Source organism: Pristiophorus japonicus, chromosome 14, assembly GCF_044704955.1.
Source record: "Pristiophorus japonicus isolate sPriJap1 chromosome 14, sPriJap1.hap1, whole genome shotgun sequence".
NCBI lineage: Eukaryota > Metazoa > Chordata > Chondrichthyes > Pristiophoridae > Pristiophorus > Pristiophorus japonicus.
Window position 1 is genome coordinate 108,006,440 of NC_091990.1, and position 22,667 is coordinate 108,029,106.

The 22,667-nt window shown below is 50.9% G+C and overlaps 1 protein-coding gene across 1 annotated transcript in view; it reads left to right on the forward strand.

Moving 5' to 3' along the window:
• Positions 1 to 22,667, forward strand: part of mical2b (microtubule associated monooxygenase, calponin and LIM domain containing 2b) — a 403,033-nt gene that overhangs the window by 374,886 nt on the left and 5,480 nt on the right. Inside the window, exons 35-36 of the mRNA XM_070899469.1 lie at positions 13,536 to 13,635; positions 20,936 to 21,009. Coding sequence (XP_070755570.1) covers positions 13,536 to 13,635; positions 20,936 to 21,009 — 174 coding nt within the window. The remainder of the gene's footprint in view (positions 1 to 13,535; positions 13,636 to 20,935; positions 21,010 to 22,667) is intronic.

The window sequence follows — 22,667 nt, forward strand, 5'->3', positions numbered from 1 at the left end:
CCTGTCCCCTCAGTACAGATTCACATGAGGCATGTAGTGAAGTCAAGGTCACTCTGGACCTGCACCTTTATTTCACAACTCTGGAATGCTGCACTTGCCTGAGACCTGTCCTTATATACCTGTCTCTTGCAAGTGCACCCCTGGTGGTAAGGTATGCTGGTGGTTACAGGTCATATCTTATTACAGTCATGTATAGCATGTTAGGATACAGATATATATAATAATGTAAGATACATGACAGCTTCCATGGAGGACACAGTTTTTTTACAAGGAACAGTAAAGGCTGGTCCAGGTCCTGATTTGGCGGGCCGTAACAGGTGACTTTTCATTTTCGAATGCATCCATTACCAAGAGCAAGTCTGCAGACTGTGCCATTTCCACCCTGGTGGTAGCCGGCTGAGAGCTTCAGTGCAGTTCTCTGTGCCTGGTCTGTGGCGGATTACATAGTTGTATGCAGACAGCGTGAGTGCCCATCTTTGGATGCGGGCAGAGGCATTGGTGTTAATCACTTTGCTCTTTGAGAATAGCGATGCGAGCGGCTTATGGTCAGTTTCTAACTCAAACTTGAGACCAAACAGATACTGGTGCATTTTTTTCACCCTGTAAACGCATGCCAGAGCTTCTTTTTCAATCATGCTGTAGGCCCTTTCGGCCTTGAACAAACTCCTGGATGCATAGGCGACCGGTTGCAATGTTCCCGATTCGTTAGTTTGTTGTAACACATACCCGACCCCGTATGAAGATGCATCGCAAGCTAGCACTTAACGTTTACATGGGTTATACAGAACAAGCAGTTTGTTGGAACGTAACAGATTTCTGGCTTTCTCAAAAGCAGCCTCTTGTGACTTCCCCCATACCTAGTCATTTCCTTGGCGTAGCAACACATGTAGGGGTTCTAGCAAGGTGCTTAACCCAGGTAGGAAATTACCAAAATAGTTGAGGAGTCCCAGGAACAACCGCAGCTCCGTCACGTTCTGTGGTCTCGGCACGTTCTTGATAGCCTTCGTCTTGGCGTCGGTGGGTCTGATGCCATCTGCCACAATTCTTCTCCCTAAGAACTCGACTTCTGGCACCAGGAAAACACACTTCGAGCGTTTCAACCTGAGTCCCATGTGATCTAGCCGACTTAGAACCTCTTCTAGGTTCTTCAAGTGTTCAATGGTGTCCCGACCTGTGGCCAGTATGTCGTCCTGGAAAACCACGGTGCGCGGAACTGACTTTAGCAGGCTCTCCATGTTCCTTTGGAAAATTGCCGCGGCCGATCAAATCCCAAACGGGCATCTACTATAGATGAACAGACCTTTGTGCGTGTTGATGCAGGTGAGGCCTTTCGAAGATTTCGCCAGCTCCTACTTCATGTAGGCCGAGGTCAGGTCCAACTTGGTGAATGTATTTCCTCCAGCCGGGGTTGCAAATAGGTCATCTGCCTTGGGTAGCGGGTACTGGTCCTGTAGCGAAAAATGGTTAATCGTTACTTTATAGTCCCCACAAATTATGACCGTGCCGTCGCCTTTGAGAACCGGAACAATTGGACTGGCCCACTCATTGAACTCCACCAGCGCAATGATGCCTTCTCGCTGCAGCCTGTTCAGCTCAATTTCCACTTTCTCTCGCATCATATATGGCACCGCCTGTGCCTTGTGGTGGATGGGTCGTGTACTGGGAACCAAGTGGATCTGCACCTTCACCCCTGAGAAACTTACGATGCCTGGCTCAGCCAACGACAGGAACTTGCTCAGAACCTGGGCACGAGGCATCGTCGACGGACGAAAGCGCTCGGATGTCGTCGCAGTTCCAGCAGATTTTTCCTAGCTAGCTAGCATAGTAGGAGTTCGTGCACTGCTCCATCATAGGAGACTTTTACTGTTGCGCTGCCAATAACAGGGATCAGCTCTTTAGTGTAAGTTCTCAGCTTGGTATGAATGGGGCTAAGCTTGGGCCTGTGTGCCTTGTTGCACCTCAGCCCATCGAAGGCCTTTTTGCTCATGATAGACTGACTCGCACCCGTGTCCAGTTCCATAGATACTAGAATTCCGTCCAGTTCGACCTTTAGCATGATCGGTGGACATTTCGTGGTGAAGATGTGTACCCCGTACACTTCTGCCTCCTCGGTTCGAGTCTCTAGTTCAGCCTGTTCCGCCATGGATCGGTCTTCCTCTGCAACACGGTGGTTTGTAGGGTTGCAGATCGTCTGCACATTCGCTGAAGGTGGCCTATTGTTCCACAACCTTTGCACATTTAGGGCCCAAGTTTTCACACGATAAAAAACGGGTGTCGCTCCGAGCTGGGCGCCCGTTTTTCGCGCCTAAAACGCCGCCTAAAAAAAACCTCGCGATTCTGGAGCATCCTGCAGCTCCTTGTCTGCCTGGCGCGGCGCCCAGGGGGGCGGAGCCTACACTCGCGCCAATTTTGTAAGTGGGAGGGGGCGGGTACTATTTAAATTAGTTTTTTTCCTGCCGGCATCGCTGCGCGTGCGCGTTGGAGCGTCGCGCATGCTCAGTGTGAAAAAAACATTGGCACTCGGCCATTTTTGTAGTTCTTTGTAGCTGTTTAATTTTTGAACATTTTTTAATAAAAGCACATTGCCATCAGCACATCAGCACTTGCAGCCTTCTCACTGTCTCCTTCTCCGCCCCCCCCCCCCCGCGGGAAGAACGGGCGCCTCCTACTTCCCCCCGCGGGAAGAACGGGCGCCTCCTACCTCCCCCCGCGGGAAGAACGGGCGCCTCCTACCTCCCCCCCCCGCGGGAAAGAACGGGCGCCTCCTCTCCCCGCCCCCCCCGCGGGAAGAACGGGCGCCTCCCCCCCCACCCCGTGGGAAAGAACGGGCGCCTCCCCCCCCACCCCGCGGGAAGAACGGGCGCCTCCTCTCCCCGCCCCCCCCCCGCGGGAAGAACGGGCGCCTCCCCCCCACCCCGTGGGAAAGAACGGGCGCCTCCTCCCCCCGCCCCCCCCCCGCGGGAAGAACGGGCGCCTCCTCCCCCTCCCGCGGGAAGAACGGGCGCCTCCCCCCCCACCCCGCGGGAAAGAACGGGCGCCTCCTACCCCCCTCCCGCGGGAAGAACGGGCGCCTCCCCCCCCACCCCGCGGGAAAGAACGGGCGCCTCCTACCCCCCTCCCGCGGGAAGAACGGGCGCCTCCTCCCCCTCCCGCGGGAAGAACGGGCGCCTCAGGCTGACTGCAGAATTCTCTGTGCCTGAAGCACTTTCACACAGGTAGGAAGATGGTTTATTTAATCTTTTCTTTGATTATAAATGTTTATTCAGGTTGGATTTATTTGTATAATATTTGTAGAAGTATAAATAAGGATTTATTGTAGAATTTAATGACTTCCCTTCCCCCCCCCCTCCCCCCCACCTCGTTCTGGACGCCTAATTTGTAACCTGCGCCTGATTTTTTAATGTGTAGAAGAGGTTTTTTCAGTTCTACAAAAATCTTCACTTGCTCCATTCTAACTTAGTTTGGAGTACGTTTTCACTGTGGAAACTTTGAAATCAGGCGTCAGTGGCCAGACACGCCCCCTTTTGAAGAAAAAATTCTGTTCCAAAGTAGAACTGTTCTACCTGACTAGAACTGCAGAAAAAAAAATGTGGAGAATTGCGATTTCTAAGATAGTCCGTTCTCCACCAGTTGCTCCTAAAAATCAGGCACGAATCATGTGGAAACTTGGGTCCATAGTGTTTGAAGAGGCATTGATTGGCTTGATGATCACTTCTGCAGCGCCAACAAGGTGTTAACTGCCTCGCATTAACGATTGATGGCGGACTCTGGGTCATCTGAGGTCGTGCAGCAGCCGGCGTGTATGTTCTGCCATGTATATTCCTGCTTGAAAACGATGTTACTTTGTGTACAGTACTAGCCGAAACCTCTTTATGTTGCGAAATTTGTTTGGTGTTATCGCTGGTGGACATAAATGCCTGGGCTATCGTTATGGCTTTGCTCAGATTCATTGTAAGGATAACCTCATGGCCAATGCCAAGCACAAAAAAGTCTCTTAGCATTTGCTCAAGGAATCCATCAAATTCACAATGTCCTGCAAGGCACCTTAGTTCGGCGACGTAGCTCGCCACTTCCTGGCCTTCAGACGTTGACACGTGTAAAATCGATACCTTGCTATCAAAACGCTTTCCTTCAGATTTAGGTGCTCCAGGACCAGCGTACACAGTTCTTCATAGGATTTGGTTGTTGGTTTCACCGGAGCTAGAAGATTCTTCATGAGGCCATAGATTGTTGCCCCACAGACGGTAAGGAGGATCGGCCTTCATTTGGCAGCGTTCTCTTCCCCTTTCAGCTCGTTGGCCACGAAGTATTAGTCGAGTCACTCCACAAAGGCCTCCCAATCGTCCCCTTCTGAGAATTTCTCCAGGATACCAACAGTTCTTTGCGTATTCGCGTGGTTGTTCGTTATCTCGTCGCCAGTTGTTGTACTCATAATAAAGTAATGCAACTGAGTACTGTCGACAATGAATAAGTGTGACCATAGCTCCTTTATTCAGACTTCAGAGTGCTGGTACAACAAGGGAGGCCTGCTGGGATCCCTTGGGACTCCAACAGGTGAGCTCTCTGGTGGCGGTAAGATACAGGTTGCCTAGGGTTGCATACATAACATAAACGGTGAACAGCCATGGTCCCAGTGCTGACCATTTCCCACCATTTGCCTGAGTAATGACCTTTAACCCCTACTTGTTGTGTATCTGTAAAGCATGCACTCCCATGTTCCGCCACCAGGGAGTGCATCCACTGAAGTCCCAAGGCATCCCAGCACCCCTTTGCAGCACTGTATATAAGCCGACCCCTAAGGCCTGTTCCTCACTCTGGAGTGTCTTAATAAAGACTGAGGTCACTGTTACTTTAACCTCCCTGTGTGCAGTCTCATCTGTGTTAGGAATACAATAACTAGCGACGAGTATACAATTCCAACGCAAAGATGCAGCAAACTGTGGGCATCCTGGAGAAGTTCTCTGAGGGTGAGGACTGGGAAGCCTATGTCAAACGGCTAGACCAGTACTTTGTAGCCAATGAGCTGGACGGAGAAGGAAGTGCTGCAAAAAGGAAAGCGGTCCTCCTCATAGTCTGCGGGGCACCGACCTACAGCCTCATGAAGAATCTTCTGGCTCCGGTGAAACCCACAGATAAGTCGTAAGAGGAGCTGTGTACACTGATTCGGGAGCATCTTAACCCTAGGGAGAGCGTGCTGATGGCGAGGTATCGGTTCTACACGTGCCAGCGATCTGAAGGTCAGTAAGTGGCGAGCTAAGGCGACTTGCAGGACAATGTGAGTTTGATGGCTACCTGGAGCAAATGCTCAGAGACTTTTTTGTACTGGGCATTGGCCACGAGACCATCCTACGAAAACTTTTGACTGTAGAGACACCGACCCTCAGGCGTTTATGTCCACCAGTGATAACACCAAACAAATCTCTCAGCACACAAGTGCTAGCAATGTTCATAAATTAACTGGAACTGTGTTTGCGAGCAGAAATGTACAGGGCAGAAACCACAAGTCTGCAACTGCCAGCAGGCCTCAGGTGACCCAGATGACTCAGAGTTCGCAACAAAGGATGAATGCAAGGAAATTCACACCTTGTTGGCGTTGTGGAGGCTTCCATTGAGCCTATTCATGCCGCTTCAAAGGGTATGTTTGTAAGAGCTGCAAGCTCTGAAAAACCTGCTAACCACCACGTGGCAGAGGAAGATCGGTCCATGGTGGATCAAAGCAATTTCGAGCCTCAGAGAGAGGAGGCAGATGCTGAAGTACACGGGGTGCACACATTTTCGACGAAATGTCCACCTATAATGCTAAATGTAAAATTGAATGGCTTACCCATAGCCATGGAACTGGACACTGGCGCCAGCCAATCCATCATGAGTAAAAAGATGTTTGAGAGACTGTGGTGCAACAAGGCATTCAGACCAGCCCTGAGCCCCATCCACACGAAACTGAGAACGTACACCAAAGAGCTTGTCACTGTCCTGGGCAGCGCCATGGTCAAGGTCACCTACGAGGGCACTGTGCACGAACTGCCATTCTGGATTGTCCCGGGCAATGGCCCCACACTGCTTGGAAGGAGCTGGCAGGGCAAAATCCGCTGGAACTGGGATGACATCCGAGCGCTATCACATGTTGATGAGACCTCATGTACCCAGGTTCTGAACAAATTTCCTTCCCTTTTTGAGCCAGGTATTGGAAACATTTCCAGGGCGAAGGTGCAGATCCACTTGGCCCCAGAAACCCGATCCATTCACCACAAGGCGCGAGCGGTACCTCACATGATGAGGGAGAGAGTGGAAATCGAACTGGACAGGCTCCAACGTGAGGGCATCATCTCCCCAGTGGAATTCAGTGAGTGGGCCAGCCCGATTGTTCCTGTACTCAAAAGTGATGGCACGGTCAGGATTTGCGACGATTATAAAGTAACTATTAATCGTTTCTCGCTACAGGACCAATACCCGCTAGCTAAGGCAGACGACCTATTTGCGACGCTGGCAGGAGGTAAGACGTTCACCAAGCTCAACCTGACTTCTACATGACACAGGAGCTGGAGGAGTCTTCGAAGGGCCTCACCCGCATCAATATTCACAAGGGACTGTTCATCGACAACAGATTCCCGTTTGGAATTCGGTTGGTTGCAGCGATCTTCCAGAGAAACATGGAGAGCCTACTCAAGTCGGTACCACGCACGGTGGTTTTTCAGGACGACATATTGGTCACGGGTTGGAACACCATCGAGCACCTACAAAACCTGGAAGTGGTCTTCCAGCGACTGGATCGCGTAGGGCTGTGGCTGAAGAGGTCGAAATGCGTCTTCATGGCAACAGAAGTGGAGTTTTTGGGGAGAAAGATCGCGGCAGATGGCATTCGGCCCACAGACGCCAAGATAGAGGCTATCAGGAACGTGCCCAGGCCACAGAACGTCACGGAGCTGCAGTCGTTACTATTTTGGTAACTTCTTAATGGGGTTAAGCACCATCTTAGAGCCCCTACATGTTATTGCGTAAAGGTGAGAACTGGGTATGGGGAAAAAAACAAGTAATTGCTTTTGAGAAAACCAGAAACATTTTATGCTCCAACAAGCTTGTATTGTATAACCCATGTAAAAGACTTGTGCTAGCATGTGATGCGTTGTCGTACGGAGTTGGGTGTGTATTACAACAAGCTAACGTTGCGGGGAAGTTGCAACCTGTTGCCTATGCCTCCAGGAGCTTGTCTGAGGCCGAGAAGACCTACAGCATGATTGAGAAAGAGGCATTAGCGTGTGTGTTCGGGGTAAAGAAAATGCATCAGTACCTGTTTGGTCTCAAATTTGAGCTGGAAACCTATCACAAGCCCCTCATATCCCTGTTCGCTGAAAACAAGGGGATAAATACTAATGCCTCAGCCCACATACAAAGGTGGGCACTCACATTATCAACGTATAACTATACCATCCGCCACAGGCCAGGCACCGAGAACTGTGTGGATGCTCTCAGTCGGCTACCATTGCCCACCACGGGGGTGGAAATGGCGCAGCCTGCAAACGTGTTGATGGTGGCGCAGCCCGCAGACTTGTTGATGGTCATGGAAGCGTTTGAAAATGATAAATCACCTGTCACGGCCCGCCAGATTAGGACTTGGACCAGCCAAGATCCTCTGCTGTCCCTAGTAAAAAACTGTGTACTGCATGGGAGCTGGGCCAGCATTCCCGTTGAAATGCAAGAGCTAATCAAGCCGTTCCAGTGGCGAAAGGACGAGCTGTCCATTCAGGCAGACTGCCTGTTGTGGGGTAACCGCGTAGTGCTACCAAAAAGGGCAGGGAGACGTTCATCTCGGATCTCCACAGTACACACCCGGGTATAGTAATAATGAAAGCGATAGCCAGATCCCACGTGTGGTGGCCTGGTATCGACTCTGACTTACAGTCCTATGTATGGCAATGCAGCATGTATGCTCAGTTGAGCAACGCGCCCAGAGAGGCACCACTAAGTTTGTGGTCCTAGCCCTCCAGACCATGGTCAAGAGTCGAGGTCGACTATGCGGGCCTGTTTCTCGGTAAAATGTTCTTGGTGGTAGTGGATGCTTTTTCAAAATGGATTGAATGTGAAATTATGTCGGGAAGCACCGCCACCGCCACCATTGAAAGCCTGAGGGCCATCTTTGCCACCCACGGCCTGCCTGACATACTGGTCAGTGACAATGGGCCATATTTCACCAGTGCCCAAATTAAAGAATTCATGACCTGCAATGGGATCAAACATATCACCTCGGCCCCGTTTAAACCAGCCTCCAATTGACAGGCAGAGAGGGCAGTACAAACAATCAAACAGAGCCTTAAACGAGTCACACAAGGCTCACTCCAAACCCACCTGTCCCGAGTACTGCTCAGCTACTGCACGAGACCCCACTCGATCACAGAGGTGACCCAAGCTGAGCTACTCATGAAAAGGACACTTAAAACCAGACTCTCGCTGGTTCACCCCAACCTGCATAATCAGGTAGAGAGCAGGTGGCAGCAACAAAATGTAAATGATGGTCGTGCCACTGTGTCACGGGAAATTGATCTGAATGACCCTGTGTATGTGTTAAACTATGGACATGGTCCCAAGTGGATCGCGAGCACGGTGATAGCTAAAGAAGGGAGCAGGGTGTTTGTAGTCAAACTAGACAATGGGCAAATTTGCAGAAAGCACCTGGACCAAACGAGGCTGCGGTTCACAGACTGCCCTGAACAATCCACCGCGGACACCGCCTTGTTCAAGCCCACAACACACACCTAAAGGTCAACGACACCACCCCGGACCAGCAAATCGAACCCATCACGCCCAACAGCCCAGCAAGGGCAGGCTCATCCAGCAGCCCTGCAGGGCCAACAACACACCAGCCCAGCGAGGGCACAGCCAACACACCAGAACAGACATTTGTACCGAGGTGGTCCACCAGGGAAAGAAAGGCTCCCGACCACCTCACCTTGTAAATAGTTTTCACTTTGTCTTTGGGGGGGAGTGATGTTGTGTATCTGTAAAGCATGCACTCCCATGTTCCGCCACCAGGGAGTGCATCCACGGAAGTCCCAAGGGATCCCAGCATCCCTTGGGAGCACTGTATATAAGCCGGCCCCTAAGGCCTGTTCCTTACTCTGCAGTCTCTTAATAAAGACTGAGGTCACTGTTACTTTAACCTCCCTGTGTGCAGTCTCATCTGTGTTAGGAACACAATACTTCTCTCTGTTTTCTGTTCTGTAGCCGGCTTGCTATCCATTCTGCTACTTGTCCCCTGACTCCACATGTAGTGACGTTAGTCATGAATCGACTATGCGGTACCTTATCGAAAGTTTCTTTTAGATTTCCATGGCTACTGAAAGCCAAGAGCTAACTGTTACAAGTACAGTTACAATAGCGACACAATATAATGACTTTCTTTCATCAAGGCCATGTAATACAGCTTTCAATTCTATTACTTTCAGAGTCTCCCACACCATAGGTCAGAAACCTTGACAATCTGTCTTGATTACTGTTAATGTCAAATTGCTTTAATTACAATGTTGTGATCTCTGTGTTAGATTTCCTGACCTAATAACCCTTCTTTCTCCCATTTTCCAGCCTCCATAAACTTGAGTTCATCCAAAACTTGGCTGGCCCATGTCCTAACTCATACCAATTCTCGTTCACCCGTCACCCCCTATGCTCACCAACCTACATTGGCTCCCAGTCCGGCAACGCCTCGATTTTAAAATTCTCATCCTTGCTTTTAAATCCCTTTGTGGTCCTTGCCCCCTCTCTATCTCTGTAACCTCCTCCAGCCCCACAAACCAATCTCTGCACTCCTCCAACTCTGGCTTCTTACCCATCCCAGATTTCCATCGCTCCACCATTGGTGGCCGTGCTTTCAGCTGCCTTAGATCGAGAATTCCCTCCCTAAATCGCTCCGCCTCTCTCTCCTCTTTGAAGACGTGCCTTAATACATGCCTCTTTGACCAAGCTTTTGGCCACCAGTTCTCGATGTCAAATTTTGTTTGATGCATTCCATTGTTGTGCCATGGGACATTTTACTATGTTAAAGGAGCTCTATAAATAGAAGTTGCTGTTGATAATTAAAAAGAGAGGGACAGACTATCAATGAACGATCCTTTCATTGTCAGAAATCACCCAGTAGCCACAGGGAAACTGGATTGGCGAGTTGGTAGAAGGCAACGGGATGGATTTATGGCTTTGCTCATTTCGGGGCGGTAATGGCGGTGGGGCAGTAAAGTTTGCGCCCGGGAACAGTTTGCGCCTCAGTCAGCAAAATTGGTCAGCTGGGCTCTGAATGTGGGGTGGAGCGCTAAGGGAGGCGTTGTACACCTCTCTCAGTGCGCTAGGCCAGCTGAGCATGGGAAAATCCCGAGCTAAATAGCCGGCCCAGGAGTGCTCTGAGAGAGGCCTGGTGAGAGAAAAAAACCTGGAAAACCCACCAAAAACATTCCCAATGCATAGCCCATGCCACCACAACATCAATTGCAACACAAAAAAAAGCAATCACACTTATCTGAGGTTGGCATTATTTACCTGACTGCAGCCGTTACAGCTAGGAGCGTCCGTTTCCCCAGGCGGTCCCAGCACGGCGCTCTACAGAAGTTGGAGCGGGTGCAGAGGCGATTTACTAGAATGGTACCAGGGGTGAGGGACTGCGGGGCGTATGGGTCGGGCAGGAGTCAAAGATCGGCACACTGGCTTGTCTCTCCCAAGTGGTGATGCTCCGTGCCCCGCCGAAACTGGCCCTGAAAATCCTGACAGGGCGCCGGAAGCTGGCCGCCCATCCGGAAAGCTCACCCCCGGAGAGAAAACAGAGGTGGACAGGACCGGAAAATCCAGCCCAATGTTCTCTTGGGTTTTCCCAACTCTGCCAGGAGAGCGTTGGAATAGTTGAATCTGGAAGGAACAAAGGCACGGGTCAGTGCATTGACCCCAACTTGTAACCTGATTAAGATGTTTCACATTACCTCATTCTGAGCCTAGAAATGAAATACAGTGGGAGTGGGAAGGAAGGGATAATATGAACAATGGCAGACAGGTAAAGACCCTCTGGTCCATCCAACCTGCCCACACAGCTGCGATGCCTTGTATATCACAGTATAGACACTCTCCAACCCACCCGAGACCACGTGATCTCCTGGGAGAGACGGAAAATCAGATAAAATTCCAGGTCAATTTGGGGGGGGGAAATCTGGTATGCTACTGTGCACCCTTTCCCAAGCCTCAATATCACTCACCTTGTGAGGAGACCAAAACTGGACAGAGTATTCTAACTGAGGCTGGGAAGTAAAGGGAGGGAGGATGAATTGAATTGCTCTTTCAAAGAGCTGTCACAGGCACAATGAGCAAAGCAGAGAGTGTGGACCAGGGATGAACAGTAGGAGTAGGTGCTGGGTTAAACAGCCTGGGGAGTTGGGGAGCAGTGGCAGGGTCAGTGGGGGTGGCGAGGGGTCAGGGGGTTCATGCCCCTCCCCTCCAATAATGTAGAGGTCGTTCACTGTGGATTTGGGAACCTCCTACACCTCACTCCCAGAAACCTCTGTCACAAATCTATGTTTATTTCACGCATAGAGTCCCAGCTCTTTTAGCCTATGTTACAGAGAATTACATATTATTCACAGCACAGAAACAGGCCATTCGGCCCAAATGGTGTTTATGCTCCACACAAGCCTCCTCCCACCTCTCTTCGCCTCATCCTATCAACGTATCCTTCTATTCCTTTCTCCCTCATGTACTTAAGCAAATTACTACAGATACTGGAATCTGAAATAAATAGCTTTCTGGACTCAACATTGAGTTCAAGAATTTTAGACCATAACCGCTGCCCATACTTGTTTCCCAAACTTCCCCCATCCTCTTTTTTTCTCTTTCCCAGGGCAGCTGGTGATGATTCCGCCATTTACACCCCATCTAGACTCATCTTTTGTTTCTTACCTTGTACTACAGATGTGACATCCGGAATCAGGAAACCTCGGAACCTCGGCTGTACCAGATTCCGAGTATTTCCGGATTTCGGAGCGTCTTTGCCTGGGCTGAGGGAGGTAGGTAAGGGAGGTCGGTCAGGCCACTGGAGGTTTGCGGCGAGGGTGGGGCGGGGGGGGGGGGGTCGGTCGGGCCACCGGAGGTCGGGGGATGGGGGGGCGGAGGAGGTCGGTCAGGCCGCCGGAGGTCGGGGGGAGCGGAGGAGGTCGGGCAGGTCGAGGCCGGGGGAGGTAGGTACGGGAGGTCAGTCAGGCTGCCGGAGGTCGGGAGGGGGAGGGGGAGGAGGTCGGGTCGCGGCAGGGTCGGGCAGCCGGAGGTCGGGGTAGTTAAGCGGCTGGAAGTCGGGTCGCCGAGGAACATTCCAGATTCCGGAACACCGGACTTTGGACGTCGTACCTGTATTACCATCTCAATTCGGCCCATCATCCCCTTTGTCTCTAATCTCTCCTGCCTGCCACCCTATCACAGACCTTCCCTTTTGTTCTTCCCTCCCCTCCCCCTTTCATTGCCCCTGCACTTCCTTAAGAATCTTTTACATCTCAAACTTTCCCAGTTCCGACAAAGGGTCACAGGTCCGAAGCTTTAACTCTGTTTCTCTCCAAAGATGCTGCCTGACCTGCTGAGTAATTCCAGCATTTTCAGTTTTTATCCCTCATGTACATATCTAGCTTCACCTTAAATGCATCTCTGGTATTCGCCTCTAAAATGCTTTAAACTGGGAATTAGTCTAGTGGCCTGGCTCAGCATCCTTATGTAATCTGTAATCATTACACTGTTTTCTCTCTCTCTCAGATGCACATAAACACGCATACGTACATACAACCTCTCTGTTTATATGAAATAAACACTCACATTTTACCTCAGTAAATTATTTGCAATTTTTTTCCTGTTGTTCTTCAAAATTATTTGAAGAAAAGCTTCTGGGCGGAAAATGTTAGGAGGCAAAGAAAAATATCCCATCAATACCGCTAATTGAGTGGTGTGATGTATCCTAGAACATTTGCGAATGCTCAGACGGAACAATCCAAATTCATGTCACACAGTCCCTCCCCCCAAAAGATTAAGACTGAGCCCAGGCTTATGGGAGAGACTCAATCCTTCAAGCAAAACGAAGGCATTAAAAGACACAAAAGATAACTTAATGGTTAAATGTCATCATATTATGAAAAATGTGTAATTTTGTGACTTATTTTGGACTTTAGAGATTTCAGAAACTGAGAAAACAAAATAGAGCTTGAAAAGATTTTCAGAAAGCATTTTTAGCGATTTATGGAGAGGCAGTGAGCAGATTGCACAATCTCAGGATAATATACACTAAGCATAAAATGGCAGCTATTGAGTGTCACACGGAGTGACACCTTTAATGTTGAAAATACCTATCACAGCACCAGCTACAGGAGTAACTGGCACTGCAGGAACTTTACAATGCGTTTTTGATGAAACTCGTGTCAAATTTAATATATATATACTGAATAAATAGTTTAATAGCTAGATTTTGCAGCGATGTGTGATTTGCATGAGGGAACAGATCTCCCACTAACTGGACTTTTTATTTAAATGTTCAGAGCACAGTTCTAATGAGGAAGCTCAGCTGCTGCAGAAGTGGTTCAAGCTGGTGATGGAGAAGAACGCACTGGTCCGTTATGAAGCAGAAATGATGATATTGTGAGTAACACTTCCATGGAGAGTGTTAGGGGATTTCTTAGCCGTTACCGTCGCAATGAAGGGCATTAGTGCGGCAACATTTATTCCAATATGGTTCATGCACAAGTACTTTTTCTAATATCAATCTTTATTACATTGACTAATAACAGTATTAGATTTTATATAACTGTTCTACGGTGTTAAATTAAATCACAAGATGACATGCAAATAATACAACCTGCTTCACAGACCCGAAGTGATCCCGCTCTAGGCTGCCTGCTTGTCCTTGCTTCCAGTGGCTCAGTGGGCAGCACTCTCGCCTCGGAGCCAGAAGGTTGTGGGTTCAAGTCCCACTCCAGAGACTTGAGCACAAAATCTAGAGCTGACACCTTACAGCAGTGCTCAGGAGCTGCCGTTGTTTGGATGAGATGTTAAACTGAGGCCCTGTCTGCCCTCTCAGGCGGATGTAAAAGATCCCATGGCACTATTTTTAAAAAAAAAGCAGGGGAGTTCTCCCCAGTGTCCTATCAAATATTTATCTCTCAACCAACACCACTAAAAAAAAAGATTATCTGGTCATTATCACATTGCCATTTGTGGGAGCTTGCTGTGCACAAATTGGCTGCCGCGTTTCCTACATTACAACAGTGACTACATGTCAAAAGTACTTCATTGGCTGTAAAGCACTTTGGGACGGTCCGGTGGTCGTGAAAGGAGCAAGTCTTTCTTTCTTTCCTCCTGCCCATCAGAAACATGTCCCATTCTTGTACAATTCTACATCTGCCTACAATATAAAGGTGCGGATTCCGCACAAGGGGCTGTATCCCCGGAGCGGCGTGAAAGGTGGCAGTGAGGTCTCCAGCGCCCCAACACGATCCGCCGGTTTACATCGGCGCTGAGCAGCATCGCTGGATGTGCAACGCCTCTGGTTGTGACAGCGGCGCGAGTTTGAGCTCCCGCTCGACCCGTCCGTGCGGAAGTGCGTCCGCAGTGACTGCCTGAGAAATATGTGCGGTCCAGCCTAGCCGGCAGCAGAATGGAAGGTACAGCACTCCGCAGGTAAGTGCCAGTGTTTGGTCTTTTAATTTTTTTGCGATTTGTGTTGTGGTGGCATGGGCAATGTTTAGGAAGACTTCAAGTCTGCAGGACCCTCAAGGCCTGAAAGGCTGTTATCTCTGTTGTCTGTGATTAACCTCGAAACACAGCTTTCAAAATCACAGACAGCATGCAGATTCAGCAGTGTTAATTTCCATTTGTTCAGCAAAAAGTCTGAAGATTCTCATGAGGCCTATTGGTCAATGAAATTTGGTCAACTTTAAGCCAACTTTTCAAAAATGTTCCAATAATTAGACGTTAATCAAGTGCCTTACACATCCTCAGAACGTCCGAAACTGCTTTACAGCTTGAAATACTGAAGTGTCGTCAATGTAGGAAACGCAGCAGCCTGTATGCGCACAGTGCAGCGCTCCTTCAATACTGCCCCTCCGACAGTGCGGCACTCCCCCAGTACTGCCCCTCCGACAGTGCGGCACTCCTTCAGTACTGCCCCTCCGACAGTGCAGCACTCCCTCAGTACACGCACAGCAAGCTCCCATAAGCAACAATGAGATAATTGACTGGATAATCTGTTTCTTATGATGGTGCTTGATATAGTGGTATTTATAAACCTTTAAAAAGACTCCATCTCCATTCACCTAAAACTAATTAAAGTCTGACTATGTTGAAGTATCATGCAAACATTCAGGACATGGACATTACCCCTCCATTTACGATGTGGATATTGCTGCAGAGACACCCAGTGGACTACGGATGTAATAATAATAAAGCCATGTGCTTGCACAGTTCTTACCCGGGAGCCATGCTTGTGCAGGTGTGTATGTTTGCTGTGTCTCAGGATATCACAGATATCAACCTTCCATTAACAATATAGGTATTACCTCTTTGTCACGATGTCACTCCTCCAGTCACAGTGGTGCAGGATTGTTGTGTGGGCAGTGCGGACTGTTGGGAGACCATTAATCTGCTGCAGTATAGGCTACCAAAAAGAAAGAAAGAACTTGCATTTCGATAGTGCCTTTCATGACCGTAGGACATCCCAAAGCGCTTTACAACCAATGAAGTACTTTTGAAGTGTGGTCACTCTTGTAATGTAGGAAAATTGGTAGCCAAATTGCACACAGCAAGCTCCCACAAACATCATTCTGATAATGACCAGATAATCTGATTTTTAATTATGTTGGTTGAGGGATAAATATTGGCCAGGACACCGGGGAGAACTCCGCTGCTCTAATTGCAAATAGTACCATGATATATTTTTAAGTCCACCTGAGAGAGCAGATGGGACATCGGTTTGTCTCCTCTGAAAGACGGCACCTCCGACAGTGCAGTGCTCCCTCAGTACTGCCCCTCTGATAGTGCGACACTCCCTCAGCACTGGCCCTCCAACAGTGCAGCGCTCCCTAAGTACTGCCCCTCCGATAGTGCATCACTCCCTCAGTACTGCCCCTCCGACAGTGCAGTGTTCCCTCAGTACTGCCCCTCCGATAGTGCGACACTCCCTCAGTATTGGCCCTCTGACAGTGCAGCGCTCCCACAGTACTACCCCTCCGATAGTGCAACACTCACTCAGTACTGCCCCTCCGACAGTGCGGCACTCCCTCAGAACTGCCCCTCCGACTGTGCGGCACTCCCTCAGTACTTCCCCACCAACAGTGCAGCAATCCCTCAGTACTGCACCTCCAAAAGTGCAGCACTCTCTCAGTACTGCCCCAGCTACAGTGCAGCACTCCCTCAGTACTGCCCCTCCGACAGTGCGGCACTCCCTCAGTACTGCCCCTCCAACAGCGCAGCACTCTCTCAATACTGCCCCACCAATAGTGCAGCACTCTCTCAGTACTGCCCCAGCAACAGTGCAGCACTCCCTCAGTACTGCCCCTCCGACAGTGCGGCGCTCCCTCAGTATTGCCCCTCCAACAGCGCAGCACTCTCTCAATACTACCCCACCAATAGTGCAGCATTCCCTCAGTATTGCCCCTCCGACAGTGCGGCACTCCCTCAGTACTGCCCCTCCAAAAGTGCAGCACTCTCTCAGTACTGCCCCACCAATAGTGCAGCATTCCCTCAGTACTGCCCCTCCGACAGTGCGGCACTCCCTCAGTACTGCCCCTCCAAAAGTGCAGCACTCTCTCAGTACTGCCCCACCAACAGTGCAGCACTCCCTCAGTACTGCCCCTCCGACAGTACGGCTTTCCCTCAGTACTGCCCCTCCGACAGTGCGGCGCTCCCTCAGTACTGCCCCTCCAACAGTGCATCACTCCCTCAGTACTGCCTCTCCGACAGCGCGGCACTCCCTCAGTACTGCCCCTCCGACAGTGCGGCACTCCCTCAGTACTGACCCTCCAACAGTGCAGCACTCTCTCAGTACTGCCCCACCAACAGTGCAGCTCTCCCTCAGTACTGCCCCTCCGACAGTGCGGCACTCCCTCAGTACTGCCCCTCCAAAAGTGCAGCACTCTCTCAGTGCTGTCCCTCCAACAGTGCAGCACTCTCTCAGTACTGCCCCAGCTACAGTGCAGCACTCCCTCAGTACTGCCCCTCCGACAGTGCGGCACTCCCTCAGTACTGCCCCTCCAACAGCGCAGCACTCTCTCAATACTGCCCCACCAATAGTGCAGCACTCTCTCAGTACTGCCCCAGCAACAGTGCAGCACTCCCTCAGTACTGCCCCTCCGACAGTGCGGCGCTCCCTCAGTATTGCCCCTCCAACAGCGCAGCACTCTCTCAATACTACCCCACCAATAGTGCAGCATTCCCTCAGTATTGCCCCTCCGACAGTGCGGCACTCCCTCAGTACTGCCCCTCCAACAGCGCAGCACTCTCTCAATACTGCCCCACCAACAGTGCAGCACTCTCTCAGTACTGCCCCACCAACAGTGCAGCTCTCCCTCAGTACTGCCCCTCCGACAGTGCGGCACTCCCTCAGTACTGCCCCTCCAAAAGTGCAGCACTCTCTCAGTGCTGTCCCTCCAACAGTGCAGCACTCTCTCAGTACTGCCCCAGCTACAGTGCAGCACTCCCTCAGTACTGCCCCTCCGACAGTGCGGCACTCCCTCAGTACTGCCCCTCCAACAGCGCAGCACTCTCTCAATACTGCCCCACCAATAGTGCAGCACTCTCTCAGTACTGCCCCAGCAACAGTGCAGCACTCCCTCAGTACTGCCCCTCCGACAGTGCGGCACTCCCTCAGTACTGACCCTCCAACAGTGCAGCACTCTCTCAGTACTGCCCCACCAACAGTGCAGCTCTCCCTCAGTACTGCCCCTCCGACAGTGCGGCACTCCCTCAGTACTGCCCCTCCAAAAGTGCAGCACTCTCTCAGTGCTGTCCCTCCAACAGTGCAGCACTCTCTCAGTACTGCCCCAGCTACAGTGCAGCACTCCCTCAGTACTGCCCCTCCGACAGTGCGGCACTCCCTCAGTACTGCCCCTCCAACAGCGCAGCACTCTCTCAATACTGCCCCACCAATAGTGCAGCACTCTCTCAGTACTGCCCCAGCAACAGTGCAGCACTCCCTCAGTACTGCCCCTCCGACAGTGCGGCGCTCCCTCAGTATTGCCCCTCCAACAGCGCAGCACTCTCTCAATACTACCCCACCAATAGTGCAGCATTCCCTCAGTATTGCCCCTCCGACAGTGCGGCACTCCCTCAGTACTGCCCCTCCAAAAGTGCAGCACTCTCTCAGTACTGCCCCACCAATAGTGCAGCATTCCCTCAGTACTGCCCCTCCGACAGTGCGGCACTCCCTCAGTACTGCCCCTCCAAAAGTGCAGCACTCTCTCAGTACTGCCCCACCAACAGTGCAGCACTCCCTCAGTACTGCCCCTCTGACAGTACGGCTTTCCCTCAGTACTGCCCCTCCGACAGTGCGGCGCTCCCTCAGTACTGCCCCTCCAACAGTGCATCACTCCCTCAGTACTGCCTCTCCGACAGTGCGGCACTCCCTCAGTACTGCCCCTCCGACAGTGCGGCACTCCCTCAGTACTGACCCTCCAACAGTGCAGCACTCTCTCAGTACTGCCCCACCAACAGTGCAGCTCTCCCTCAGTACTGCCCCTCCGACAGTGCGGCACTCCCTCAGTACTGCCCCTCCAAAAGTGCAGCACTCTCTCAGTGCTGTCCCTCCAACAGTGCAGCACTCTCTCAGTACTGCCCCTCCGACACTTTAGCGCTCCTTCAGTACTGCCCCTCCGACAGTGCAGCACTCCCTCAGTACTGCCCCTCTGACAGTGTGGCGCTCCTTCAGTACTGCCCCTCCGACAGTGCAGCACTCCCTCAGTACTATCCCTCCGACAGTGTAGCACTCCCTCAGTATTACCCCTCCGACAGTGCAGCACTCCCTCAGTACTACCCCTCCGACAGTGCTTCAGTACTGGCACTGAGAGTGTCAGCCTAGATTAGATGCTCGAGTTTCTGGAGTGGGACTTGAACTCACGACCAATTTACAAAGTCCTTGCCCAGTAACTGATTTTTGGGCTGATAGCTCAGGAAACACCTCCACAGAAACAGCCCAGCATTGCTGCGGCATTTCCACTTCCTTTATTTTAATTTTGAATGGGTCCAGAACGAATCGCTGAGAAGGGTTTGCACTCTCTGGAATACCTTCCCTAAAACCCAATCACGTCGCCACCTCTAATGGATGGTAAATCAGACTTGCTCCCTGACAGGTTCCCGAGCCCGAATCTCCCACATTCGCTCTGTATGGATATTCCAATCCCCTCTGGCCAGGTACTTCAACAGCTAAACATGCTGTAGTGTATTCACTTCACGGGCTCTTTGCTTAAGAATTCATAAAATTCATAGCAACATATTGCTATTAAGAACTAGTTGGTTTATTAGCAAAAGTTTTAACAATCACACTACACATTACCAGTTCATCCGCCAGGCTCACAACCACCTGCCTCATCGTGGAGCCCCCAAACCCAACTGGCTGGGGTTTTATTGAGTCTTGTTAACATCACATTACTGACTCAGCCACTCCCAACTCAACAGCTCTACAACTATTTGTAGTTGCATCCGTAAATCAAATGCCCTCTTATTACAGGGGTAAATTAGATGGCAAACTTAAATACAAGTGCCCCCTGGCTAAAAGGGGGCACTAAAACCGACAAACTTAAACAAATTAAACTTTAGACATGGTTCAAATTAAAATTTGGTTGCCGGGGGTGATAATGCACTCCAGTCCCTCCGGCGCCCAGCTCTCGCGGAATGCTGCGAGCGTACCGGTGGACACCGCGTGCTCCATCTCCAGGGACACCCTGGCTCGGATGTAACCGCGGAAGAGAGGCAGGCAGTCAGGCTGAACGACCCCCTCGACCGCCCGCTGCCTGGACCAGCTGATGGCCCCCTTGGCCGTGCCCAGGAGCAGTCCTACGAGGAGGCCCTCAGACCTGCCCGCTCCCCTCCGCACAAGGTGCCCAAAGATCAGGAGTGTGGGACTGAAGTGCAACCAGAATTTGAGGAGCAGTCCCTTTAGATATTGGAATAGGGGCTGCAACCTCACACATTCCATAAAAACATGGAACACGGACTCCTCCAGACTGCAGAAATTGCAGGTGGCCTGGGAGCCCGTGATCCAACTTAAAAATTTATTGCACGGGACTGCTCCACGCACCACCCTCCAGGCCAAGTCCCCAATAAAAAGAGGGAGGACTCCCGCGTAGCGAGCACTCCACTGGGGACACGCGCCTTCTCCAGACAGCAAGATGGTGCGCCATGGCATGTCCGGATGGCAGACGAGGATGGCAAGATGGAGAGTGTGCAAGAGCAGCCCGTACAGGAATCCCCTCCACGCAGAACTGAAAGGCACGGAGGGGATTTCCCGGAGGAGGCTCAAGTTGTGAGGCGCCGGCTCCAAAGGAAGGTTTCGGGGCTTTGCGCTGATGAGGAATTCCGTCCGGAGGGGGGTCAGTTCGGACGGGATCTCCCCACGTGCTTGAGCCTCCTCAACACACCTAACGGAGTCAGGGCCCAGTGCTGTTTTTAGCGACTCGATGGCATTGGCCACGTGCCAGACGTCGGCCCAAGCTAAGCGCCGTGCCACTCATTTGGCGCTATCCAGCCTGCTTCAACAGCTCTACAAACCTGTGAGCATACTCTCAGGTGCACACATTACACCCACCCCATAACGTTTTCAGTGAGCACAACAAACGCCTCTTTTGTTCGGAATAGATCGCAGCACGGTTTGAGTGTCACTGATCTGCATGACGCTGCGGAATTCCCAGATTGGCAGCATTCCCCAATTCTTCCTTTTGTGTCTCAACAGTGCCCGGGAGCTGGAGCTTGAGGATCAGCAGAGCACGTTACAGCAGATGCTTCGCGATCAGATGGCGGTCGATGGTGAGCAGTACCGTTTGTGACAAGCCTTAATTAAATTAGTCGGGCCTTGGTGCTGGGAGGATAATTTGTAATTACCCAGTAATGAACTGCCGTGCTTCTCCTGCCAGCCTTTAATTAATCTGTTAGCAATCTGCGTAATCTCCGTGGATTATTGGTCATCGGATGATTCAATTCAGATACACAACCGTGACAGAGCAGGCCGCTTGATTGGCACCCCATCCCCCACTTTCAACACCCACTCTCTCCACCACCGGTGCACCGTGGCTGCAGTGTGCACCATCTACAAGATGTATGCAGCAACTCGCCAAGGCTTCTTCGGCAGCACCTCCCAAACCCGCGACCTCTAGAAGGACAAGGGCAGCAGGCGCAGGAGAACACTCAGGATAAGGGGTCAGCCATTTAGAACTGAGATGAGGAGAAACTTCTTCATTCAGACGGTGGTGAATCTTTGGAATTCTCCACCCCCAGATGGCTGTGGAGGCTGAGTCTTTGAGTATATTTAAGGTGGAGGAGATGAATAGAATTTTGAATATTAAGTTAATTAAGGGATATGGGGACAGTTCAGGAAAGTAGAGTTGAGGTAGAAGATCAGCCATGATCTCATTGACTGCTGGAGCAGGCTCAGGGGGCCGAATGGCCACATACCATCCTGATTTGGAAATATATCGCCGTTCCTTCATCAGCTCTGGGTCACAATCCTGGAACTTCCTCCCTAACAGCACTGTGGGAGCACCTTCACCACATGGGACTGCAGCGGTTCCAGAAGGCGGCTCACCATCACATTCATGAGGACAATTAGGGATGGGCAATAAATGCTGGCCTTGCCAGCGACGCCCACATCCCTAAGATGAATGTTTTTGAATCCCCCAATAACGTAATTGAAGTGCCTGCCTCAGTGACTCATCCTACAGATGCTGAGACTGGTACCTGCTGATCGTGGCACAGATGCTGTGGCGAAGGCCGGAGTTATACTGTCAGCAACGCACTGCTCTCTCACCTGGGTGAATGAAACCCTGTACTTTTCAATCAAATTATATTACTAGTAAACAGTCTTGTGTTGGCTTATACTGCAGTGGGTGTGAAGCTGAAGGGGTTTATGCAGAATTACATAGAATGTAAGTTGTGAGGAGGATACAAAGAGGCTTCAAGGCGATACAGACAGGCTAAGTGAGTGGGCAAGAACATGGCAAATGGAATATAATGTGGAGAAATGTGAAGTTATCCACTTCGGTAGGAAAAATAGAAAAGCAGAGTATTTTTTAAATGGTGAGAGATTGGGAAATGTTGGTGTTAAGAGGGACCTGGGTGTCCTTGTACACAGATCACTGGAAGTTAACATGCAGGTACAACAAGCAATTAAGAAAGCAAATGGTATGTTGGCCTTTATAACAAGAGGATTTGAGTATAAGAGTAAAGATGTCTTACTGCAATTATATAGGGCCCTGGTGAGACGTACCTGGAGTATTGTGTACAGTTTTGCGGGTGAAATTGCCTTTTTTTATATCCCCATTAGCCACGAAGCTGGCGATAACATTGCCCGGCACCATCCTCAGCGCCTGTGGGCAATTCCTCCTGCGGGGTACAAAGGGATTGGCGCGGTGCGGTGAGGGAACGCCAATGGGGCACAACGAGGTTATCGCCCGGGGGAGGGGGTCGAT